The sequence below is a fragment of the Pipistrellus hanaki genome (genome assembly GCF_964339955.1).
Source record: "Pipistrellus hanaki genome assembly, chromosome: 8".
In the NCBI taxonomy this organism is placed as follows: Eukaryota; Metazoa; Chordata; class Mammalia; order Chiroptera; family Vespertilionidae; genus Pipistrellus; species Pipistrellus hanaki.
In genome coordinates, this window is record NC_140510.1 from 45,548,444 (window position 1) to 45,569,929 (window position 21,486).

General features: G+C 35.6%; 1 protein-coding gene across 4 annotated transcripts in view; it reads right to left on the minus strand.

Moving 5' to 3' along the window:
• The window catches only part of SLC25A12 (solute carrier family 25 member 12), a 143,539-nt gene that overhangs the window by 26,641 nt on the left and 95,412 nt on the right, over positions 1 to 21,486 (minus strand). For 3 of the 4 annotated variants that reach the window (XM_084892316.1, XM_084892317.1, XM_084892318.1), the window contains exons 5-9: positions 15,635 to 15,774; positions 8,448 to 8,594; positions 6,346 to 6,484; positions 4,996 to 5,089; positions 3,133 to 3,217 (exon numbers count right to left, since the gene is read on the minus strand). In XM_084892316.1, the coding sequence (XP_084748442.1) occupies positions 3,133 to 3,217; positions 4,996 to 5,089; positions 6,346 to 6,484; positions 8,448 to 8,594; positions 15,635 to 15,774 (605 nt within the window). Of the gene's footprint in view, positions 1 to 3,132; positions 3,218 to 4,995; positions 5,090 to 6,345; positions 6,485 to 8,447; positions 8,595 to 15,634; positions 15,775 to 19,377; positions 19,482 to 21,486 lie in introns of all 4 variants that reach the window. The other variant, XM_084892319.1, reaches the window with a different exon arrangement.

Here is a 21,486-nt window from a genome sequence, read left to right on the forward strand (position 1 = left end):
GGACCGAGCCTGCAGCTCCGGCGGGAATTTGACTGTGACCCACTGGTTCGTATGTTGATGCTCAACCACTGAACCACACTGGACAGGCCCATTCCTCCTATTTTATATCTAAGTTTCAAGTAGATATCTATAGGGCAACAGTCTATGTATGAAATGTAAATAATTAATGTATTCAAAGGATACTGTCATTTAGAATTAAGAAAATAAAATTAAAATCGATAGATTCACACTATTTTTGCAGAATGCAGAAATCGATGCAATTTTGAAAATATTTGAAAGAGAAACTGAGGTCCACAGAAACATGTAGCCGATCCCAAGAATAATAAAGGCCAAATTTCACAATGTATGTAAGTAGGGACATTAATTTTAATCCCTTTTAAACCTTCATAAATGTGTCTATAAAACTCTAAAAATTACTTATTACTTCTATTGAGTTTTATTTTTAAGAGGTGTTTTAACAATAATTTATAGGGAAAATAGACTTGAAATTTTCATTTTTTATTTCTCTATTTCTAAACCTCAGCAATAAGACTACTCAACCTACCTGATATGGGAGAGGGAAAACACTCTGGGGCTCTTCCTTTGGGGACAATGTAAGAATAGCCCGGAGCTCTGCCTATTCTCAGGAGATTCCAGACCCCTGTGCCATCCTACTGGTTAGAGAAAAGGCAGAGCAGACACTCTAGCACCACTCTGGATGTCAATCAGAAACCAGAAAAGAGGAAAAGGTAGCGATTTTTATCACTACTCATTTGCCAGCATCTAACAAGACCTTTGAGGCCTTCATGCCAGCATAAAAGCATCAGTGCTGCCCACTGAAGGCAGGCAAATCACCTTCCAGTCTGTCTATAAGAAAAATTACAACAATAGCAAAATTGTATCACCTTCCTAAAGACTAAGAAATATGAAGAAGTTAAGATTAGGGTGCCAGAGATTACAAAAACAGCTTTCATATATGACTTGTAGGAAAATTGCTAGAGGCAAGAGAGTCAGGCAAAATGAAAAGTAAGAGCAGCCAAAACCGGTTTGGCTCAGTGGTAGAGCGTCGGTCTGCGGACTGAAAGATCCCGGGTTCGATTCCGGTCAAGCGCATGTACGTTGGTTGCGGGCACATCCCTGGTAGGGGGTGTGCAAGAGGCAGCTGGTCGATGTTTCTCTCTCATCGACGTTTCTAGCTCTCTATCTCTCTCCCTTCCTCTCTGTAAAAAATCAATAAAAATATATTTTAAAAAAAAGAAAAGAAAAGAAAAGTAAGACCAGCAGAAAGGCTGAGAAAGGAGGAATAAGTTGGGATTTTTAAACTCATTACACTGTCTTTAATAAGCTAAATGAAATATTCCATAATTATAAATATAAGAACACCCTCAGGGAAAGCTATATTAATAGATATGTAACACTGAAAAATAGCTCCTTTTGCAATGCAATTTTTCAAACTTCAAGGAAAATTTTTATAAATGTACACTATAAAATTAAATTCAATAAGAGCTCTTTAATTTAAATATTTCAATATCTCAATTTTTAATAATTTTGTTAAATTTCATTATAAATCAATGAATTAAAATAAATTCATCTATTTTTTTTTTAAGAATCTGAGAACTTATAATAGAAATAAACTTCAACAGCAGCAGATAAGGGGTTTTTGTTACTAAAAAAGCTAAATTGCAATGGGTTACAGATATATTTCAATCTGCAGGAAGCTCTATTACACACCAAGCAAACAAAGTATTAACATAAAGTATAGATATAGTCGGACTGGTTTGGCTCAATGGATAGAGCGTCGGCTTGGGGACTGAAGGGCCCCGGGTTCGATTCCGGTCAAGGGCATGTGCCTTGGTTGCGGGCATATCCCCAGTGGAGGGTGTGCAAGAGGCAGCTGACTGATGACTCTCTCTCATTGATGTTTCTAACTCTCTCTCCCTCTCTGTACAAAAATCAATAAAATATATTTAAAAAATAATAATAAAAAATAAAGTATAGATATAAAAGTACTACTTTCCATTTTCAATTTACTCAGCAGAATATAAAAGTTCTTGTTTATTATACAAAGTAGATCTGGAAATTCTAATTCATTTCAGAGGCAGAATCATCATTTCATGGAGCTCAAGTAGAAGTAAGATCTCCTACCAAAACTCCCCAGCGTACCACACTCATAAGCCTTGATCTTCCACTTAGCACGCGGGCTAGTTCACCAGAGGGGCAGCACTAAAAGCAGGTGGACTCGGGCTCTTTTTGTGGCATGCCCTTTCAGCTTCTTTATTCCCTCCTTCCTTGCCTTCTGTCTTCTTTGCCCCTCTCCCCATGTCGTCCCTATGTTGCCTAACCTCATAGGGCATCACAATCTCGGACAGAATCAGGGACACAGGTCTCATGTCTGTGAGAGCAGGGAAATACCAGGAGGACAAGCAATAGCCCTGTTAACCTCACTCCCCACACAAAGCCATGTGACCGTCACTACAACTGAGGCTTCCTCCAACTGCGACAGAAATGGGAGTTTCAATTTAAAACAGTACTTATTTAAAAAATGTTCTATTTCATTCTTCAAGGTAATATCATGAGGTTTATTTTCCTACTAAGATAGTATTTTTGAAATCAGAAATGGGGCTATCTTAACTTTATAGGACTCAGAGCTATTAATTTAATCATCCTTAATATTTTAAATAACTAATATTTTATCAAAAATTTAACAATCAAGGTTTTCTGTCTAATTCATTAGTTAGTTTTCCTGTGCTACATTGTAATCTGTAAGGTATAATATCAGTGAAAGATTTATTAAAGGAATTTTTGTATTTTGAAAACCTTATAAATATCAATTTAATGATACAAAATAAACACTAATCTTTAAATGTCACTAGACAAATTCAGACTGCTAATTCTATGGAGAAGAAAGGCAAGCCCATATATGTTTGCACTCTTATTTTCCTTATGTTAATAAGCTCAAAGTCAAGTCACAAACATAAATCAGTTACTCCATATAAATAGGAGAGGGTCACAGTTCTGTAAAGGTAATCTTTGAACTAAGTAAAATCTCTTTCTGGTAAATTGTTTTTAAATTTCACCATTCAGAAGCTCTGGGCTGTCGTGTACATACAACTCCAGCACTTTTTAAGGTGATTCTATTTATGAAACACCTACCTGTCTCTGAAGTTCTGCCAGGTTGTAAGGTAAGGCCCCCTCAGCCAACGGAGCTATTCTCTCAATATCTGCCAAAGTCAAGCGCCTTCAGGCAAAAATGTGAAAAAGAAAGAACTGTTAGACACCAACAAACTCCTCAAACTAAGATAATCTTCCTAAAAAAAAAAAGGGGGGGGGGGAGGCGAGAACTATGACTTAAAAACAGTATTTCTTGCCCAGCCAGTATAGCTCAGTGGTTGAGTGTTGACCTATGAACCAGGAGATCACAGTTTGATTCCTGGTCGGGGCATATGCCCAGGCCCAATCCCAATGTGAGGCATTCAAGAGGTGTCCAATCAATGATTCTCTCTCATTACTGATGTGTCTATCACTCACTCACCCTTCCTCTCTGAAATCAATTAAAAAAAATAAAAAATTTTTAATAGATCATAGTGAGAAAAAAAGAACTTACTTGGCACAACATAAAGCAAAACATTGAAGATAAATACTGTGGAATATACAAATTTAATAAGACTCAGTATAGATATTAAAAGTAAAGAAATCATTTCTGGCAGAAGCAAAGTATAGGTGTGGTATGGCAGTTCATACATACTACATGTATTCTCTCGGTATATATACTTAATACATAGGTATCTTGAGAAAGACAAACACAAAACTAATGGTTGCCTTAAGGAAAGGCAAAGGGCATAAGGGAGTCTTTTTTGGGGATGCTCTTTTAAACTCTTTAAATTTTGAACCATGTGAATGCACTACTGATTCCTAAAAAAAAATTATTTAAAAATAAGTACACTAGAAAGTCACTTCACATACAGTTTTGAGAAGCACTTTTTAAAAGCATTTTTTATTATGTAGGAGACTCAAAACCTTTGCTAATAATGCGAATTCTAAATGAATGAGACATGGTCTGATAATTTATGTCAATCCCAAAGACTGGTTAATATATTTAGCATCATCTCTAGCTCAGCAATTCATTATGTAGCATGAAAGCAATGAGTGAGCCATGTACACTCAACTTATATTACTCCTCAGTTGTAGGATTAAAGGCCATTTTTCAGATGTTCCTACACTTAACTACAAGAGGCAACTAAGAAAAGATCTGATCACTTAATAGATAATAAGAGCCCTTTTCCCAGGTCCTGCTGGGTACCCATAGATAAGAGTTTTTCCTTTGGATTTGCATAAGACTGCAAATTAAATATTCTCTATATACTTTGGGGATTTTTAGTCTATAAAAAAAAGACAAAGCATCTGAGCTTATCTGTGATGGTAAATATGATAACAAAGTCACAGGCATATTTAAGAAAACAATACTCTCCAATACAAAATGGTATACACTGTTTATCAAAATGGCCATTCATAATGAATCCAAATATTATAAGATTCCTAAACTGTATCTCAGTTTATTAATTCAGGAAAATTTACACAAGTCTCTTAAAATTCCTAACACCTCTAGAGAGTCAAGGTTAAACTAATTTTTTCCATTCCTCTCTTACTTCTCACTTCCATCCCCTTCTCTCTTTTTTCTTCCTTCCCCTATTTCTCTTTGTCATGCCCATCAACAACCCCTTACTCCCTTCTCTTACCTCACTTTTTCCATCTCTGTTCTCCCCTTTTTTTCCTCTCTTCTCTCTTCTCTTCCTCTCTTGTTCTCTCTCCCTTTCCCTCCTTCCATCTGCCCTTACCTTTAACTTGTCTTCCTCTGTCTCTCCCTCATTCCATTTCTAATATCTGACTGTCTCTCTTTCTTGGAATTTATATACTGAATAAACTATTGCTTAAATAAACAGAAAGCACAACACTGCTTCACATGTTAAAAGAACTGTCATGTTAATAAATATCATGAAGAATTATAGGAATAGTTACCCTGTAGCATTATATAAGTCTGCAAGTTGGTATAGGATATCAATTTCTAGTGGGGTGACTTGTCCATAGCGTATTGCATTCTGGGAAAACTCCTCTAGAAGAAAAAAAATATTTTCAAACCTTAAAAGATTCTTAAATACAACAAACTTCTACCTTAACCATTTATAATCTGTAACTAAAGGCATTTTAGTATTATTTTAAAAATTCCCAAATTCAACTAGTATCTATACAAATAAAGCCTAGGTGGCGTCTCACCCTCACATCATCACAAGATGGCCACCCCCATGTTGTCACAAGATGGCCGCCTCAAGGGGAGGGCAGTAGGGGGCAACCAGGTCTGCAAGGGAGGGCAGTTGAGAGTGATCAGCCCGGTAGGGGAGCAGTTAGGGGTTGATCAGGCTAGCAGGCAGAAGCAGTTAGGGGCAATCAGGCAGTGGTTAGGAGCCAGCAGCCCCAGATTGTGAGATGAATGTCTGACTGCCTGTTTAGGCCCAATCCCGAGGGGGTCCCAGATTGGAGAGGGTGTAGGCTGGGCTGAAGGACACTCTCCCTCCTCCCCGCTCCCCCCAGTGCACAAAGTTCATTCACTAGGCCTCTAGTCCTATATAATAAAAGGCTAATATGCAAATTTACCAAACAGTGGAACAACCAAGCCGGGAGCGCAGCGGTGGTGGCAGGAGCCTCTCCTGCCTCTAGCAGCACTAAGGATGTACATCCCCTGAGGGCTCCTGGACTACGAGAGGCTGCAGGCTAGGCTAAGAAACCCCCACCTCCACCTCCACCCCCACCCGCAAGTGCACGAATCTTGTGCGCCAGGCCTTTAGTATAAGAATGACTACAAAATTCTGAAAGCTAGCAAAAGAAAATTAGATAATTATGAAACAGCAAAAGCAAACAAAGATAAGTTAACTTCAAAGATAAAACAATCTATTTAAAATCTTTTTATCTTGTTTATTCACCTTGGTCTTTAGAGTTACAAAATAAAAGAACTGGCTGTTCTCCAGTCACCTAAAACACCCTACTACCACTCAGCAAAAGGCGTAGGCTTGCCCTTCTCTCTGTGGCAACTCCTTCCTAGAACAAACAAGCTGCTGCCACAGTGCCACTGACCTGTTTGACAACTGGGCCAAGGTTCTTTTCAAAACTGTCAAAGCCACTTTTCCATTCCTGACCTCAGCATCCCATTAAATCCACCTGGATTTTTGGAGACCATTATGGCCCAACTGAAGCATACACCCATGGCACTTTCTAGATCTGACTTCAGAATGGTAACTTAGATCAACCTAATGCCCTAAATAAAAAAAGTGAAAATGCTGAGATTCAAATCAATATGTACATTTGAAGTCTTACCCTTTGTGACTTCCACATCTTTCCTGGTGCCAGCTAGAATGCTATATATCTTACGAACAAGCTCCATGTTATTCAGCAAGGAGTTAAATGCATTGAAGTAGGAGAAGCTAACTTGATGTGAGATACTTCCTCCAGCTGCCTAGAAAAATCACAACACAAAAAGTTAAAAAACAAAAACAAAACAACATGTTTATGGACACCGTACTTTTCTCTAAAGAATATCCAAAGGAGTCTTCCTTATTAAAATGATTATCAACCAGTCCATAAATACAAGAAAAGTATCGTACTAAAACACTCAGTGCCTTTCATGCCCTCAGGGAGGTCTATGTAATTTAGGTTTTAAGGAAGAAAGCAACATCTGGAAGTTGGACTTCATGGTTCATCTACCTATAAGGTCAGAAACAACAAATATAATTATCGCAGATCAAAAACAATAGTTATTTAAACAGGATTTTCAAGACCCTCAACTATGAAACTCCTGCTAGTTCTGGGTAATCCAAACATCAATACTACACTATAAAGGAGCATTTTTAAAACTTGATTTTTTTCCCCCCCACACACATACAGAAAAAACAGTAACTTAAAATTTTAAAACTGTATCAACTTTCCTAGTCTCTTTTTTAAGCCCACTGTTATAGTTAAGGTACTTCACAGTGTGTGCTGGGCTCTAAATCTATATCATGAAAGATACAAGTACCCAAAACTCCAAAAAACGTAGAGAAGATCTAGACAATATTTATTTGCCATAAATTATATCTTTAATGGAAGAGCTTTAAAAAGGCTCTCGTGCTGGGGAGGGATGGAGGCAATGTGGCCTTCATCACCTCTGCAGGGTGAGGAGGCAATTTCTCCTTCTGCCCTTCTATTTGGCCATAAACTAAAAAATGAATATTTTTATAGTTTGCAAAGCCTAATTTCCAAGCCAGGAATCACAGGAACCCATATGATTGAAAACATTGTCTATTAAAAATTCAAATAAATACTTATGGAAATACCGGAGTGGCAACCTTACCATCCCTCATACTCATACATGCCTTAACCCAAATATAGGTATTTGTATTCAACTGAATTTGGATATCAGTGATACAAAAGCAAATTATTTAACACATTAACCTAAATGGACAAGATTAAGTGGGTTCCTTCACTGTGGTTCTCTATAGGATTTTCTCTCCTTCTCCCCTTCTTTCCTCCCTCTCACTTTTTTTCCTTCCTTCCTTTCATTTTTTGACCGGGGTTTGAGGTGAGGTTAAGGGAGTGGGAGATGGGTGTCAAGGAGGTGAAATGTGTAGGAGAAAGTGACATGCTCCATGTTCAAATTCACTGAAGAAAAAGAACAGAAGTTGATCTTTCTACCCCAGTCTAAATCAGGGATAATGATCTTCAGCTGAAACAACAAAAGCATTCATTGGCTCCCCTCCATTAAAAACAAGCAGCAATCAAAAACCTATACATAAGTACAACGCATGAACAAGACAACTGGGAAGTGAGTAAAGTTTCACCATTCCCTGTGAGGAAGTGGGTGACATCAGTGTGCTATTGGCCCCGATGATTACTTTATGGAGATTAGCAGCTTTTATGGAACAAAAAACTGTCTGGTCCATGCAGACTGACGCACAGGTGAAGGGGCAGAGAGGAGTGAGCCACAGAGGCTGACACCCACATATTTCTCCCATACCTTCCGCCATGGCCATGGTTGTTAAAACAGAGCAGAGGCCAATTGATGATCCCTCTAGCAAACAGCACCCCTCAGGCAACAAAGGAAGGAGCCATCCTTACAGCAAGGCTTTGAGAGTCTGGGGGATGGAAAAAGGAGAGGTACTGCCCACTGGAAAAAGTAATTGCACATCCCTGTCTACGAGCTTCCTTGTATTCTGTAGTTGGACTAATTAAATGGAAATAAACAATTTGGAATATCTGAGAACAAGATGGTGGCTCTGCTATGATCTGGGAAAGACTATTCATCATCACCCCTACCTGTTTACCTCCTACCAACCAAATAAAATTAGAATAGTTGAGTCAGGTGGGTCCAGGGAGGCAATCCAGGACCCAGTGATTCAAAAGGTTGAAGGAATTAGAAAGTTGAAGTGTTTGCTTTTACTTACTGAAACTAAGTTCTCCTCCACAAAGGGAGTAAGCATGTGAGACCGAATGGTGACCATGATGTCACTGAAATCCAGGCCAGAAATCGTGCCGCTTTTGCTTTTGTCTTTCAGTGCGAAGGCTTGTCTTGCATGTTCCAACTGTAGCTCCTGGAGCGAAAAGTTAAAAATAGGGCATTAGAGTGGTTTCAAGTACAACCCGAGTGTAAGTTTTGGAACGGAAGCGCAGACATCCTTTTGCTACATGCGCTTACTACAGAAATGAACAATGTCCAGCTCTGAGTTTATAGCACTTTTACTTTCTTTTGAAAAGCCAATTTTCCTGAAAATGTACTACATATTACTACTCAGGAAAAAGGGATCACAGCATGGCAATACAGAAAAAGGAAGAGGGGGGGAGGAAATTTTCATTTATTTAAAAGGTTTTCATCACTAAAAACAAGTTGAGTGTATTTCCATTTAAGTCTTTAAAATAAGTAATAATCTAATCTCTCCTGCTTGGAGGCATTCCTGTCATCCAACAGTACTTTCTGAATTATAAGTTTAGATTCATTTTAAGTTTTTCAATTTCTAAATGTTGCAATCAAAGTCAGCCCACCCCTCCCCACCCCCAATCTCAATAAATTAGAGACCATTTTTCGAACAATTTAAAAAAGCATTCTTTCACACGTGAATATCCATTCTTCCCAACATCTCTTATTGAAGAATCTATCCTTTCCTCCCTGTATAGTCTTAGCTCCTTTGTCAGAATTTTTTTAAAATATATTTTATTGATATTTTACAGAGAGGAAGAGAGAGGGATAGAGAGTTAGAAACATCAATGAGAGAGAATCATCGATCAGCTGCCTCTCGCACACCCCCCACTGGGGATGTGCCCGCAACCAATGTACATGCCCTTTGACCAGAATCGAACCCGGGACCTTTCAGTCCCCAGGCCGACGCTCTATCTACTAAGCCAAACCAGTTTCAGCTCCTTTGTCAGAAATTGACCATACAGAGACTTATTTCTGGGCTCTCTATTCTGTTATATTGATTTATGTGTCCATTTTTATGACAATACCAAGTGTTTTGAATACTATCACATTGTAATATAGTTTGAATTCAGGAAGTGTAATGCCACTAGTTTTGATCTTTCTCAAGATTGTTTGGCTATATGGGGACTTCTGTAGCTCCATAAATGTTCTATTTTTGTGAAAAATGCCACTGGAATTTTGATAGGGATTGTGGTGAAATCTAGAGATTGCTTTGGGTGGTATGAACATTTTAATAATATTGTTTCAATCCATAAACACAGTATATATTTCCATTTATCTGTCTTCTTCAATTTCTTCCATCAATGCCTTACAGTTTTCAATGTATAGATCTTTCACTTGCATGGTAAAGTTTATTCCTAAATATCTTATCCTTTGTCTCTTTATAAAAGAAATTTTCTTAAATTTTCTTTCCAATGCTTTGTTGTTAGTGTATAGAAATACAACTTTTATATATTAATTTTGTATCCTGCAACTTTCCTAAAGTCATGGATTAGTTTTAACAGGTGTGTGTTGCAAAGTCTTTAGGATTTTCTATGTATAATATTATGTCACCGGCAAAAAAAAAAAAAAATAGTAATAATCTTACTTCTTCCTTTCCAATTTGGATGCCTCATTTCTTTTTCTTGCCTAATTACTCTGGCTAGGATTTACAGTACTTTTTTAAATAAAAGTGGCAAGAGTAGTCATCTTTGTCTTGTTTCTGATCTTAGAGTAAAACCTTTCAGCTTTTCATGTATGTCAGATGTGGGGCTGTTATATATGGTTTTTATTATGTTACAGTATGCTTCCTCTATCCCCCAGTTTGTTGAGTTTTTACCATAAATGGATGTTGGATGTTGTCAAATGCTTTTCTGCATCTATATCTATTGAGATGATTATATGATTTTTACCCTTCAATTTGTTAATGTGGTTTATCACATTTAATGATCTGCATATGTTGAACCATCTTTGTATCCCAGGAATAAATCCCACTTAATCATGGTGTATGATCCTTTTAATACTATTAAATCCAGATTGCTACTATTTTGTTGAAGATATCTGCATCTTTCTTCATCGGGAATATTAGGCTATAATATTCTTTTCTTGTAGTGTCCTTCTCTGACTTTGGTATCACGGTAATACTGGTCTTGCAAAATGAATGTGGAAGAAGTGTACCCTCCTCTTCTATTTTTGAGAAAAGTTGGAGAATAATTTGTACTAATTCTTCTTTAAATGGTAGTATTTGCCAGTGAAGCTACCTGGTCCTAAAGTTAAAATAAAAAAAAAAACATTTTATCTTCATCCAAGGATATACTTTCTACTGATTTAAGAGAGAGAGAAAGGAGGAGGGAAAGAGAAACATCGATAGGTTCTGCCTGACCGGGAATTGTCCTGACCAGGAGTCGAACCCGTGAGCCTTCAGTGCACAGGATGACACTCCAACCAACTGAGCCCCATCAGATAAGGCTGATCTTTTTGAAAAGCCAGCTTATACCTTTACTGATCTTTTCTGCTATCTTTCTGTCTCTATTAGCATTTCACTTATTTCTGCTTTAATCTTTGTTACTGCCTTCCTTCTCTGACTTTGGGCTCAGTTTGTTATCTTTTTCTAGTTCCTTGAAGTGTAAAGGTAGGTTGCTTTCATTTTTCTTAATGTGGGTGCTTATAGCAATAAACTTCCCTCTTAGAATTGCTTTTACTGCATCCTATATGTTTTGGCATGTTCTTCTTTTTCCATATTCATCTGTCTCAAAATATTTTTTCTTTTCCTTTTGATTTCCTCTACCATTCATTTATTATCAGAAGTATGTTGTTTAATCGCCACATATTTGTGAATTTTCACTCCTTCTCACTCCATCTTCTTATCACCTTAGCTCCAACCACACATCACCTTTCAAATGAAGTAGGAATTTTCCGTCTCTATTTCATCCTTAAAATATGCTTGAAAGAAAGTGTTCCCCATGGAAAGGATATTCCTGAGCAGCATCAGAAGCAAACATAGGTCCCACTCTCTATCTTATATATGTTTTCCCTTCCTGTTCATTCTTTTTTGTCTCCTTCTTTATATTCGTTTTTATGTTTCTGTTTTCTCCATGCATGTGTCTTATGCTCTCAGAAATATCCAGTGCCAACCTTGGACATGATTAAGGCTTATTAATGATACTCACTACTAAAGAAAATGTGAACCTTTATAGTAAAAATAAAGCAGAATCTTCATTGTAATAGATTTTCCATTTTTTATTAGATTAACAGTTGAATTTCATATATCTTTTAAAGATATATTTCTGAAGATCACAGATAAAATTATGGAGTGTATGGGACGGGCTTCCAAATGATCCAGTAGTGGGGCAGAGTGGGGAGTACAGGTTAAACAAGATTGGCCAACAGTTGATAATTGTTGAACTTGGTTGATGGATAAATGGGGTTGATTATCCTACTCTATTTTGAAATATATTTGAAGTCTTTCAAAATAAAGTTTTAAAAATTGAAATTAAGAACTTCAAAATGGGAAGCAACACAAAGTAGGAAGAAGCCCCATATACAGCTCTCAGTTTATGTAGTATAACTAAAACATCAGGGTAAAATAGATATTATAAAATATCTTCAGTAAATGCAAAGGAACCAATGAGAAAAATATATAATATTTTCAACTTTTTAAGTTTAAACACTTTATAAGGTCAGTCAGGTAGGGATTAACATTGAAAGTATTAGAACAAGCACTGGGTTGTACAAATACCCACACCTAAAAGGTAACAGTTTTCAAATAATACCCTGAATTTATAAAAGATAAAATAAGGATACTCTAAAAAAAAACAAAACAAAAAAAAAAGCCACTTTACCTAAAAATGTAAGTATTCCATTAAATAAATGATAAGATAAAAATAAATTTGCTTCTGTATTGAAAGGTTGAATAGGGGAACTGAGGAAAATGATAAAGAAAGGGAATTTTGCTAAAGCTAAAGGTCTTGTGCACTTGGAAATGCATTTCACATAGCTATGAAATTAAAGTAGCAGAACTTCAGGAATATATAGACCATATACATGGTCTTCCAAAACTCCACAATTCACAAAAATCACAGTAAAAGAACAAAAAGCAAACAAACAAAAATTCAAGAATAAAGAGAATGGAAAAGAAGAAAACAGCAACTATGTTTTTAAGATTAGAGAGAAGAAGGGCAAGTGACAATGACTTGACAGGACCAAGAAAACTAGAAACAGAAAAAGCCAAAAAGCAATCCAAAGTACAGGACAGACCCCCCAGAGACTCATAAATTGGCTGACTAGTACTCTTGGATGTGACAGTGAAGGTGAAGAAGAAAACAGGAGGCTTAGATGGAAGTCTGTTTAAAAAGCAGTTAATTGTCTGCCTTACTGCATCAGAACTATACCTCTGTCCTTTCCCAACCTTGGCAAAAAGACTAGTGGTCCATTGCCTGGGAAGTTTAACAGAGGATCCAGAATAGGGAAGACCAGGTTGAAAAGGCGTAAGTAAATGAAAGTCCATCTTCATACCAAATGTTGTCTTCGCAGCCAGAATGTTAAAATCCAGATCTAATAATCTAGATGGGAGGCCAGATGATTATTCTGTGATTACCCAATTCAAAGGAAAAGACCTAAACATGCAGACATTAGAGGTTCCCCAATACAACAGCCCAGCCAGAGTAAGGCCCAGAGTTAACTAAGTCCTACCATGAACCAAAAGCTTCGTGTAAGATTCAATTTTAAATATGAGATAAGGATCAAGGAACATCAGACATATGAGAAAAGCCACTAACATAAAAAAAAAAAAAAAAAAAACAGGCCAGACAAAGAGAAATTTAGAGGAAACACACCCGCAGGGAAAAGAAAAACTTAAAAACACAAACAAAAAACCCTATCTTTAATATCTTTGAAGAAATAAAACAATAGTACATCTATAAAAGAAGCATAGTATGCTGTTTTTAAAAGAAATATTCAAAAACCAAAAAGAGTTCCTGAATGTCAGAAATATAATAAAAATTGAAAACTGAATAGAAGGTTCAGAAGGAAAATATGAAAGAAAACTAAAGGATTGTACATTTAATATATTTACTAGTTTTAGAAAGGAAGAAAATAGGAGGGAATAAATAGGAAAATAAGAATATTTTCTATAACTGAAGGACATAAATTTTCAAATTTAAAAAGCCCACTGAATGCTCAGCACATGAGTAAAAATAGACTCACATCAAGGAAAATCACTGTGAAATTTCAAATCACTTTAGGAAGGGGGAAAAAATTTAAAACTTCCCAGAGTGGGGGAAAAAATATTTCAAAACAGAATCAAGAATAAGAATGGCACTGGACTTTTGAGTGGCAACACTGGAAGCCAGAAAACAAATGAGGAATGTTTTTAAAATTCAGAGGAAAATAAATTCCTATTTGAGCTCTACACCCAACCAATCTAAGTTCAATAATTGAGCAGAGGTTTTCATATGAAAAGTCTCATGAAAAATTACTTACTTTCCTCAGGAAGCCCTTGCAGGAAGTGCTCCACCAAAAAGGAGAAATAAACCATAATAAAAGGAGAGATGAAATCCAGCACATGGAGATTCAATATAACAGAAAGGCAAATGGATTCCCCAGTATGAAGCTGAAGGGAGATCACAGGCTGACAGCTATGCATGAAGAACAAAGTCCAGCTTCCAACCATGAAGCAAAAAGTTAAACATAAAATTACCATATGACCCAGCAATTGCACTCTTGGGGATATACGCAAAAGATTTGAAAATAGGTATTTAAACAAAAATTTGTACACCAATATTCATAGCAGCACTATTCACAATAGACAGAAGGTGAAAACAACAGAGGGCTCATAGCTAATGAATGGATTAAAAAAATATGGTATATCCATACAATGGAATAATATTCAGACATAAAAAGAAAAGTATTAATACATGCTCTTCAACATGGAAAGTCCTTAGAAACATTTGTTAAATAGAAAAAAAGCCATACACAAAAAGTCATGTTTAAAAAAAAAAGTAATGTTATGCAATTAATTCTATTTACAGTTGACCCTTGAATAACATAGGGTTAAGGGTACCAACTCCCCCCAGTCAAAAATTCCCAAAATTTAACTACAAATAGATTACAGTTGATGAGAGGCCTTACCAATAACATAACCAGTCAATTAACACATATTTTGTATGTCATGTGTTATATACTGTATTCTTATAATAAAGTAAGCTAGAGAAAAAGAATATGTCATTAAGAAAATCATAAGGAAGAGAATATGCATTTATTGTAGTACATATTTACTGAAAAAAAGATTTGTGTATAAGTGGACCTATGCAGTTCAAACCCATGTTGTCCAAGGGTCAACTGTATATGAAATATTCAGAGTTGGTAAATCCATAGAGACAGAAAGTAGATTGATGGTTGCTAGGGGCTGGGGAGAGACAAGAATGGGGAGTGACAGCTTAATGGGTACAGGGTGTTCTTCTGGGGTGATGAAAAGGTTTTAGAACTAGAGGTGGTGGTTCTACAACACTGTGAATGCACTAAATGCCACTAAATTGTGCACTTTTACATGGTTAATTTTATGTTAAGTGAATTTTACCTCAATTTTTAAAAAAAGAAAGAAAGCTCCTGGAGTGCTCTAAGATGAAATTGATAGAATACCTAATGTGTTTTAAACATATTAAAATGAGATTTTAATAACTGAGGCAAAGTTTGAGAATAAATTACATTAATACATAGAAAATGAAACAAATAAGAGAAACTAGAAATTCTAAGTAATCATTTTAGTGATGCATACTGTTTACAAAATTATAGTAATTCAAATATGATATTGATCTAAGTAGACTCATAAGATGGGGGAGAGGGAAACACAGAAAATTTTAAATCTGTATTAGAGAGGGAGAGATGAAAGAAGTAACTACTAATCTCCCATAGTTTAAATTCAATAAAAAATACCTATAAGTGAAAATTTTAAAAGTAGAAATGTCAGCACAAGTTTATTATTTAAAGCTATGGGAGTAAGTACTGAAAGAAACAATTATAAAAGTCTTTAAGAGTTTCTTCTGGGAGTAGGAAATGAAAAATGGAGATACAATACCCCAGGGGATTGCAAGTTTTTATAGAAAACTTAGTAAAACTTAAAGGAAACGAGGTGGAAGAAGAATGATATATATTTACACCAGTTATGAAAACTCAGCTCACCTGGAGAAACTGTGTGAATTCTGTGTAGTTAAGATGCTTCTTCCGATTATGCCCAAAATGCAGTCGGATAAATTCACAGTCCCAGTTAAAAGGGATATGATGATGAATAATAGTCTGTCCAAAAATTTCTTTGACATTTTCTTAAAAGGGAAAACAAAAATAAATAAATTATAACCAGAATAAGTAGTTTAGTCCACTGCAATGTTCCTACAGAAAGAAATTAAGAGAAGTTTTAAAAGTCAATATTATCTGATTCTATTAAGATTAGCTGAAAAGATTTTTGTGCCCAGAAACCCATGAGGAACAGAATTGATACAAAATATAATTTTACACTTAAAATTGTGTACCATTACATATAAGGCCATGAGATTCTTAATTTCTCTTGATATAATTTTAATTAGGAAGTGATTTATATCTTGCACTATAAATGGCTGCTACTTTGCATTCCAGTATAAAATCAACTGTGTTTTCCCGGTTCCTCAAGGAGTCGAATTAAGCCCTTTATCAGAAGCATGAATACCTAAATTACAGTATAATGCAATATTTGTCATACTAAGTATGGTTTGATTGAGGCTTGATTATTACATTCACACTACCCTGAATATGTCTATTGAAGATAGGTATAAGAAATACTACCAAAAGCATATCATTAGCTCAGCAGCAAGCACCTTATTAAAAGCTTCTGATATTGTCAAAAATATGGTCTTGACACAAAGCTTCAAAATCCTCATAAAAACCATGATTATTAGTCTCAACTATTAAAATATTTTAAGATAAGTGAAATTAGTGATTCATTTTTACATAAAGAAGGACTAAACACAGTATACTAACTTTTAGATAAGAACCAGTCACACTGTGTAATATACAACCAAAACCGTCTAATAGCTTGTCTTCATGCACTAACCATGTCATTCACTTTCTTACACAGTTCCACCCTTACAATAAAAGTCAGTTCACAAATGACTGGTACTTTAATAAGCATAGACTGGAGAGACTAATTTAAAAGCTCATGCAAAAAAATCATTAAAAAGTTAAGAAAGCAGGAAGCCTTACAGACATCTAAAGAACAAAATTGTTTTCAAATTTAAGCCAATTATATTAGTGAAAGGGTTTTGCCATCAAGAGCTATCAATTAATTATACTAAAGAATTAGTAAATTCAAGTTTAATATTTTATAATCTCCAACTATGCTATTTTCTCTAATTTCTTCAAATTCTTTAAATAAGATACAGATCTCAATGTTGTAAATGGTTTAATGGATTCCCTTTAGTTTTTATACCTCTTTTCCTTGATAAAAGTATTGCTGTGGTAGGGATGGGGAAGTATGCAGTGTAAGCATCCTGAACTAGAAATCCTGCCAGTCTGGACTCAACATAGATAATAGCTCTGAATAGGTCACACCAATCAGTAACTTGGAAGAAGGCATTGGATGTCACTGGGGAGATGGGATTCTCATCTTTGCTTCAAATGAATGTAGCATTTATTTCTTGCTTAAGTAGCAACAGTATTAAAGAATTTTCAAATCATTTTTACTTTCCATAAACACAAATTAAATTTATGGGGCTTTGTTTCTAAAAACAAAAAATTAACTCAATAGCAATTCATGGGATTCTGACTTCTAACCAACACAAATGATTACCCTTAAATTTACATAAAACTTCACATTATAAAATATGTTAAAGTTTAAAAGATAATTAAAATAACAAGGGTTGCAATAAAATATTTAGAGCTAAAAATATTATGATAGATCAGAAAAAAAATTTAGAATTCTCCAATTTATTTGGCAGTTTCTATTCCCAAATTAATTATCCTTATTTTTAAGTCTAATAAGGTATGAAACTAAGGAAACATGAATAAATGGAAAGCAACCCTAACTGGTTTGGCTCAGCAGATGGAGTGTCCACCTGTGAACCAAAGGGTCCCGGAATCAAACGCCCAAATTGCGAGTTCCATCCCACCAAGGAGCGTGCAAGAGGCAGCCAATCAGTGATTCTCTCTCATCATTGATGTTTCTATCTCTCTCTCCCCCTCTCCCTTCCTCTCTGAAATAAATAAATATATATATATATATATATATATATATATATATATATATATATAAATAAATTATAAGAAATGAAAAGCAGAACAGAATAAGTTAAATAACTACTTATATTTGAGTAATATTATTTATTAAAGGTAATAAGTTATTTTATGATAATCTTTATTTTTAAGTTCACAAGTCCCAAAACTCAACTATTTGATAAGAAATGTACATATTACTATCTAGATTTTATATAATGGTGGAATAAAACTGACTTCCCTTTATGTGATCAGAAGATAGCAGAATCTCAAGTGTGAAATGATATCAATGTAAAAAATTCAGAAGCTTTCAAACTACAAAAAAATAATTAACTATGAAAATTATTTTCTATCACAAAAAATTACAATGTATAAGCCAAAATTATAATGTATAATCTACATTTAGAAAAATAGCTCTATAATAAAAACTTCCTATTTTATAAACTTCCTAGCAACCTCTAATTAAGATATTAGAACATCTTCAAAATAATTAAAATGATGGTCTAAATTACTCTTAGTAATCTCCCAAATATTGAACTGTCGTTTTCCATAAGTATTTGTTTGAACTTTTCCTATTTCTCCTAAAGTGGACACTTGCCAGCTTTTATATGGTTTCCTTATAACCATTATAATGTGCTGTAGTTTATTAGCTACCCTTAGATGTTTTAATTATTTAGGCCATGTCACAGTCTACAACTATAGTTACTAGGATGAACAAAATTTCAAACCTACTTTGGCACCTCTTGAGGTATCCCACTTTCCTTCTGTTATTATTTACACCCCCAACTGTCTAAGGCTAAGTCAGGCCTTCTGAATACAGAAATAATTAGTACCACTATTATTTTGCAGCCCTATACTTAATTACCACTTTACTTTTACCAGGATGTGCTTATCAAAAAAGTTAGACAAATCTCCAGAACTGGAGAATGTATACTAGTATAACTGATGTTCTTATCTTACCAGCTTTTGTCAGGTCCTGCATGACATGAAAAGGAACACCAATAATCTCAAATGTACCCAGTACATCTAACTGATACTGCATAACAAGTTGTCCCCCCAGAGAATCCCGTCTTTCCAGTGGCAAACAAAGGTCTTGAGCTCTAAATAGCACTTCTTGGAGTGCTAATTCAGTAGCCACAGTTCTGGCCTGGATGAAAGGGATACGACAGTCACATCTTATGGCAGCAAAATCATGATCTAGTGTTTTTTTTATACTACGTTGGTATTGCTAAGAGAAATAGGAATCCATTCATTTTCTGACATAGAGGAAACAATAGACCACCTTTTCACTTCCTGCAGAGCATGGGCTTATGGAAAGAAATGGTTTCTAATTCCTTTGAAAAGGGAATTGGGGCCAGATACAAAAGTAGCCTGTCATTGTGTTCCCTTTGCTCAAAGGAGACTAGCACAATGATTTGTCAGGAGGCAGGTAATGACAATAACTGTGATTAAGTAAAAGTGTTCACAGACGTATAACATTAGTCAGTTTAGCTGAATCAGTCACTTATGATGATTGAACTAGGTGAAATATACATTGAAGCATATATATTATGTAAATATATCTTAACAGAGGTCTTAATTTTCCCCACTGTGTCTCCCCATCTCATCCACCCTCATCCCTCCCCTGGTCCTTATGGGAGCTTCCTACTGGTCTTGTTCACCTTTCTGCAGTACAAAATTACCTCTGACCGGGGCTGGCACTCTTCTCCAAGACTGCCGCCATGCCTGTTCCATGAATGAGCCTGGAAGGAGCTGCTGTACCAACGGTGTGGCCAGAGAACTCCTCCTGTAGGTATACAAGCCATCAGCCCTGTGACACAGCCCACCTACCATCAGCCCAACGACATCCTGATTCCAAGGATTTCAGCCCAGCAGGAACCACTGCTTCCAACTTACAGGCTTTAGACCAAACATTTTTATTGTCAGGGGGGGAAAGTCCTCAACAGCTGAGTTTCACCTGCACAGTTCTTACAGTGAAGTCAGAGAGGCCTTTGGGACTTCCACCATGAACAATGAATATCCTTGTGTGTCACTGAACAAAAACAATGGCAAGACTTGAGGAGGTAAAGAGTTTTTCAGTGAAGGAAAACTTGGGGGAAAGAAGAGAAACAACTAAGAGACCAAAAAGAAAACAAACAACAACAAAATAAAGATCAACAACAGGAACTCGTAGAGGAAGTCCCAATCAATATAGCATGTAGACTCAGACCCAACCTTCTAGGTTCTACTCCCAGTAGTTGGATCATTAGTTTTTGGGTGACCTCCTCTTTTTCTGAGGAGAAGTGTTTCTGTTAACACTTTACCTACCTCCAGGAGGGACTACTGTACAGTCAGTCAACAAAGTACTCATGCTGTCAAATATATGGAAAGGTCCATTTCTCAGAAAAGATTAACTTAAAAGGCATCTATTTCTATTTCTATAGAAACTAGATGCTTTTCATAGTCTATCACTAAATGGTATAAAAACTAATAACAGCATGTCTTTTTTTTTTTTAAACCTCAAACTCTATAGCCATTCTAAAAACCTTGAGTATTAATATGACCTTCTCTGCAATAACTGAAACAAGCCTCAAAAATTCTTCCTGATTTAATTTGAACACCAGGTGAAATTCTAATTCTTAAGAATTAAGCTGGGTATTGATTAGCATTAGTATTTCATATTATTCCATGTCTACAGTTTGTTTCCTCTGAGAAGGTACAACATTTTTCATATGTAGCCCTCCATCTCCTGAGCCTTTCTATTGTATAATAGCAGTGGTTATGCCTAATTTATTCTTCCCTTTAGGGGGAAAGAGTCTATTTTAGAGACACAAAAAGAACACATTTTTATTTGCTATACATATTGATGGTCAAAGACAATATAAAATCAAAAGGAATCTCTGCTTTTTGAGGATCCTACAGTCAGGGGGTAAAGATGTGCCCTTGGAAAAGTTCACGTCGGAGAGTTCCTATTCCTAGGCAAACACTTTGGAATGCAATGTTGAGATTTTAATAGAAAACTTAAAATGTATAACATGTTTTATATTCATTTATTAGTTAATAGATGAAGAGTTTGGGTGGTCATTTTATTTTAATGATTATATCTTTGTTAAAGCAAAAGGCTTTTATTTTCTTAATTTGTGACAAAAATATATCAGCTATTGACAATACAATGTAGTGTAACTGGTTATTTAGGTTACCTCAAGCTAATTCTGTCAAGCAGAATATCCAGTACACTAGTGGATAACAGTAAGACCAAGGCAAATTTGTTCTGTATCTAGCACACACCAGTCATGCAATGGCCTCTACAAGGCTCATGCCACCAGGCAGTAACAGATATACAAGCCATTAAGTAATTATCCACAGCATGCACTAAAAGTTGTATTAAAGGAACATCAAAAAGGAAACAATTATCTAATGATTTTATTTCCTCTTGTAAAAAACTCCAGAATCCTCTCCTGAGCTTGCATATTCTGAAATGAATTATCAAGGTCTCAATGTAAGTCCTCTCTTCCAGAGTAAAGGCATCTCTAACAATGGAGGGGAAAAACTTGCCCAAACTCAAGAAAATGTTATTCAATATTGCTACTTATATAAATACTTGAAAGATGCACACAATATATAATTTGATGTGAAAAAAAAACCAAAAGCATAGATGAGGACAATATATACAAGTACACAGATAACATCATCATTATAGTCTATGAGAGCTACTCATGGCATACCAGTCTTTCCCCACTCCATTACACCTTGCATCCAATATTCTCTCCCACCTTTCTCTCCAGATGTGCACAACACAAAACTATTCTTTA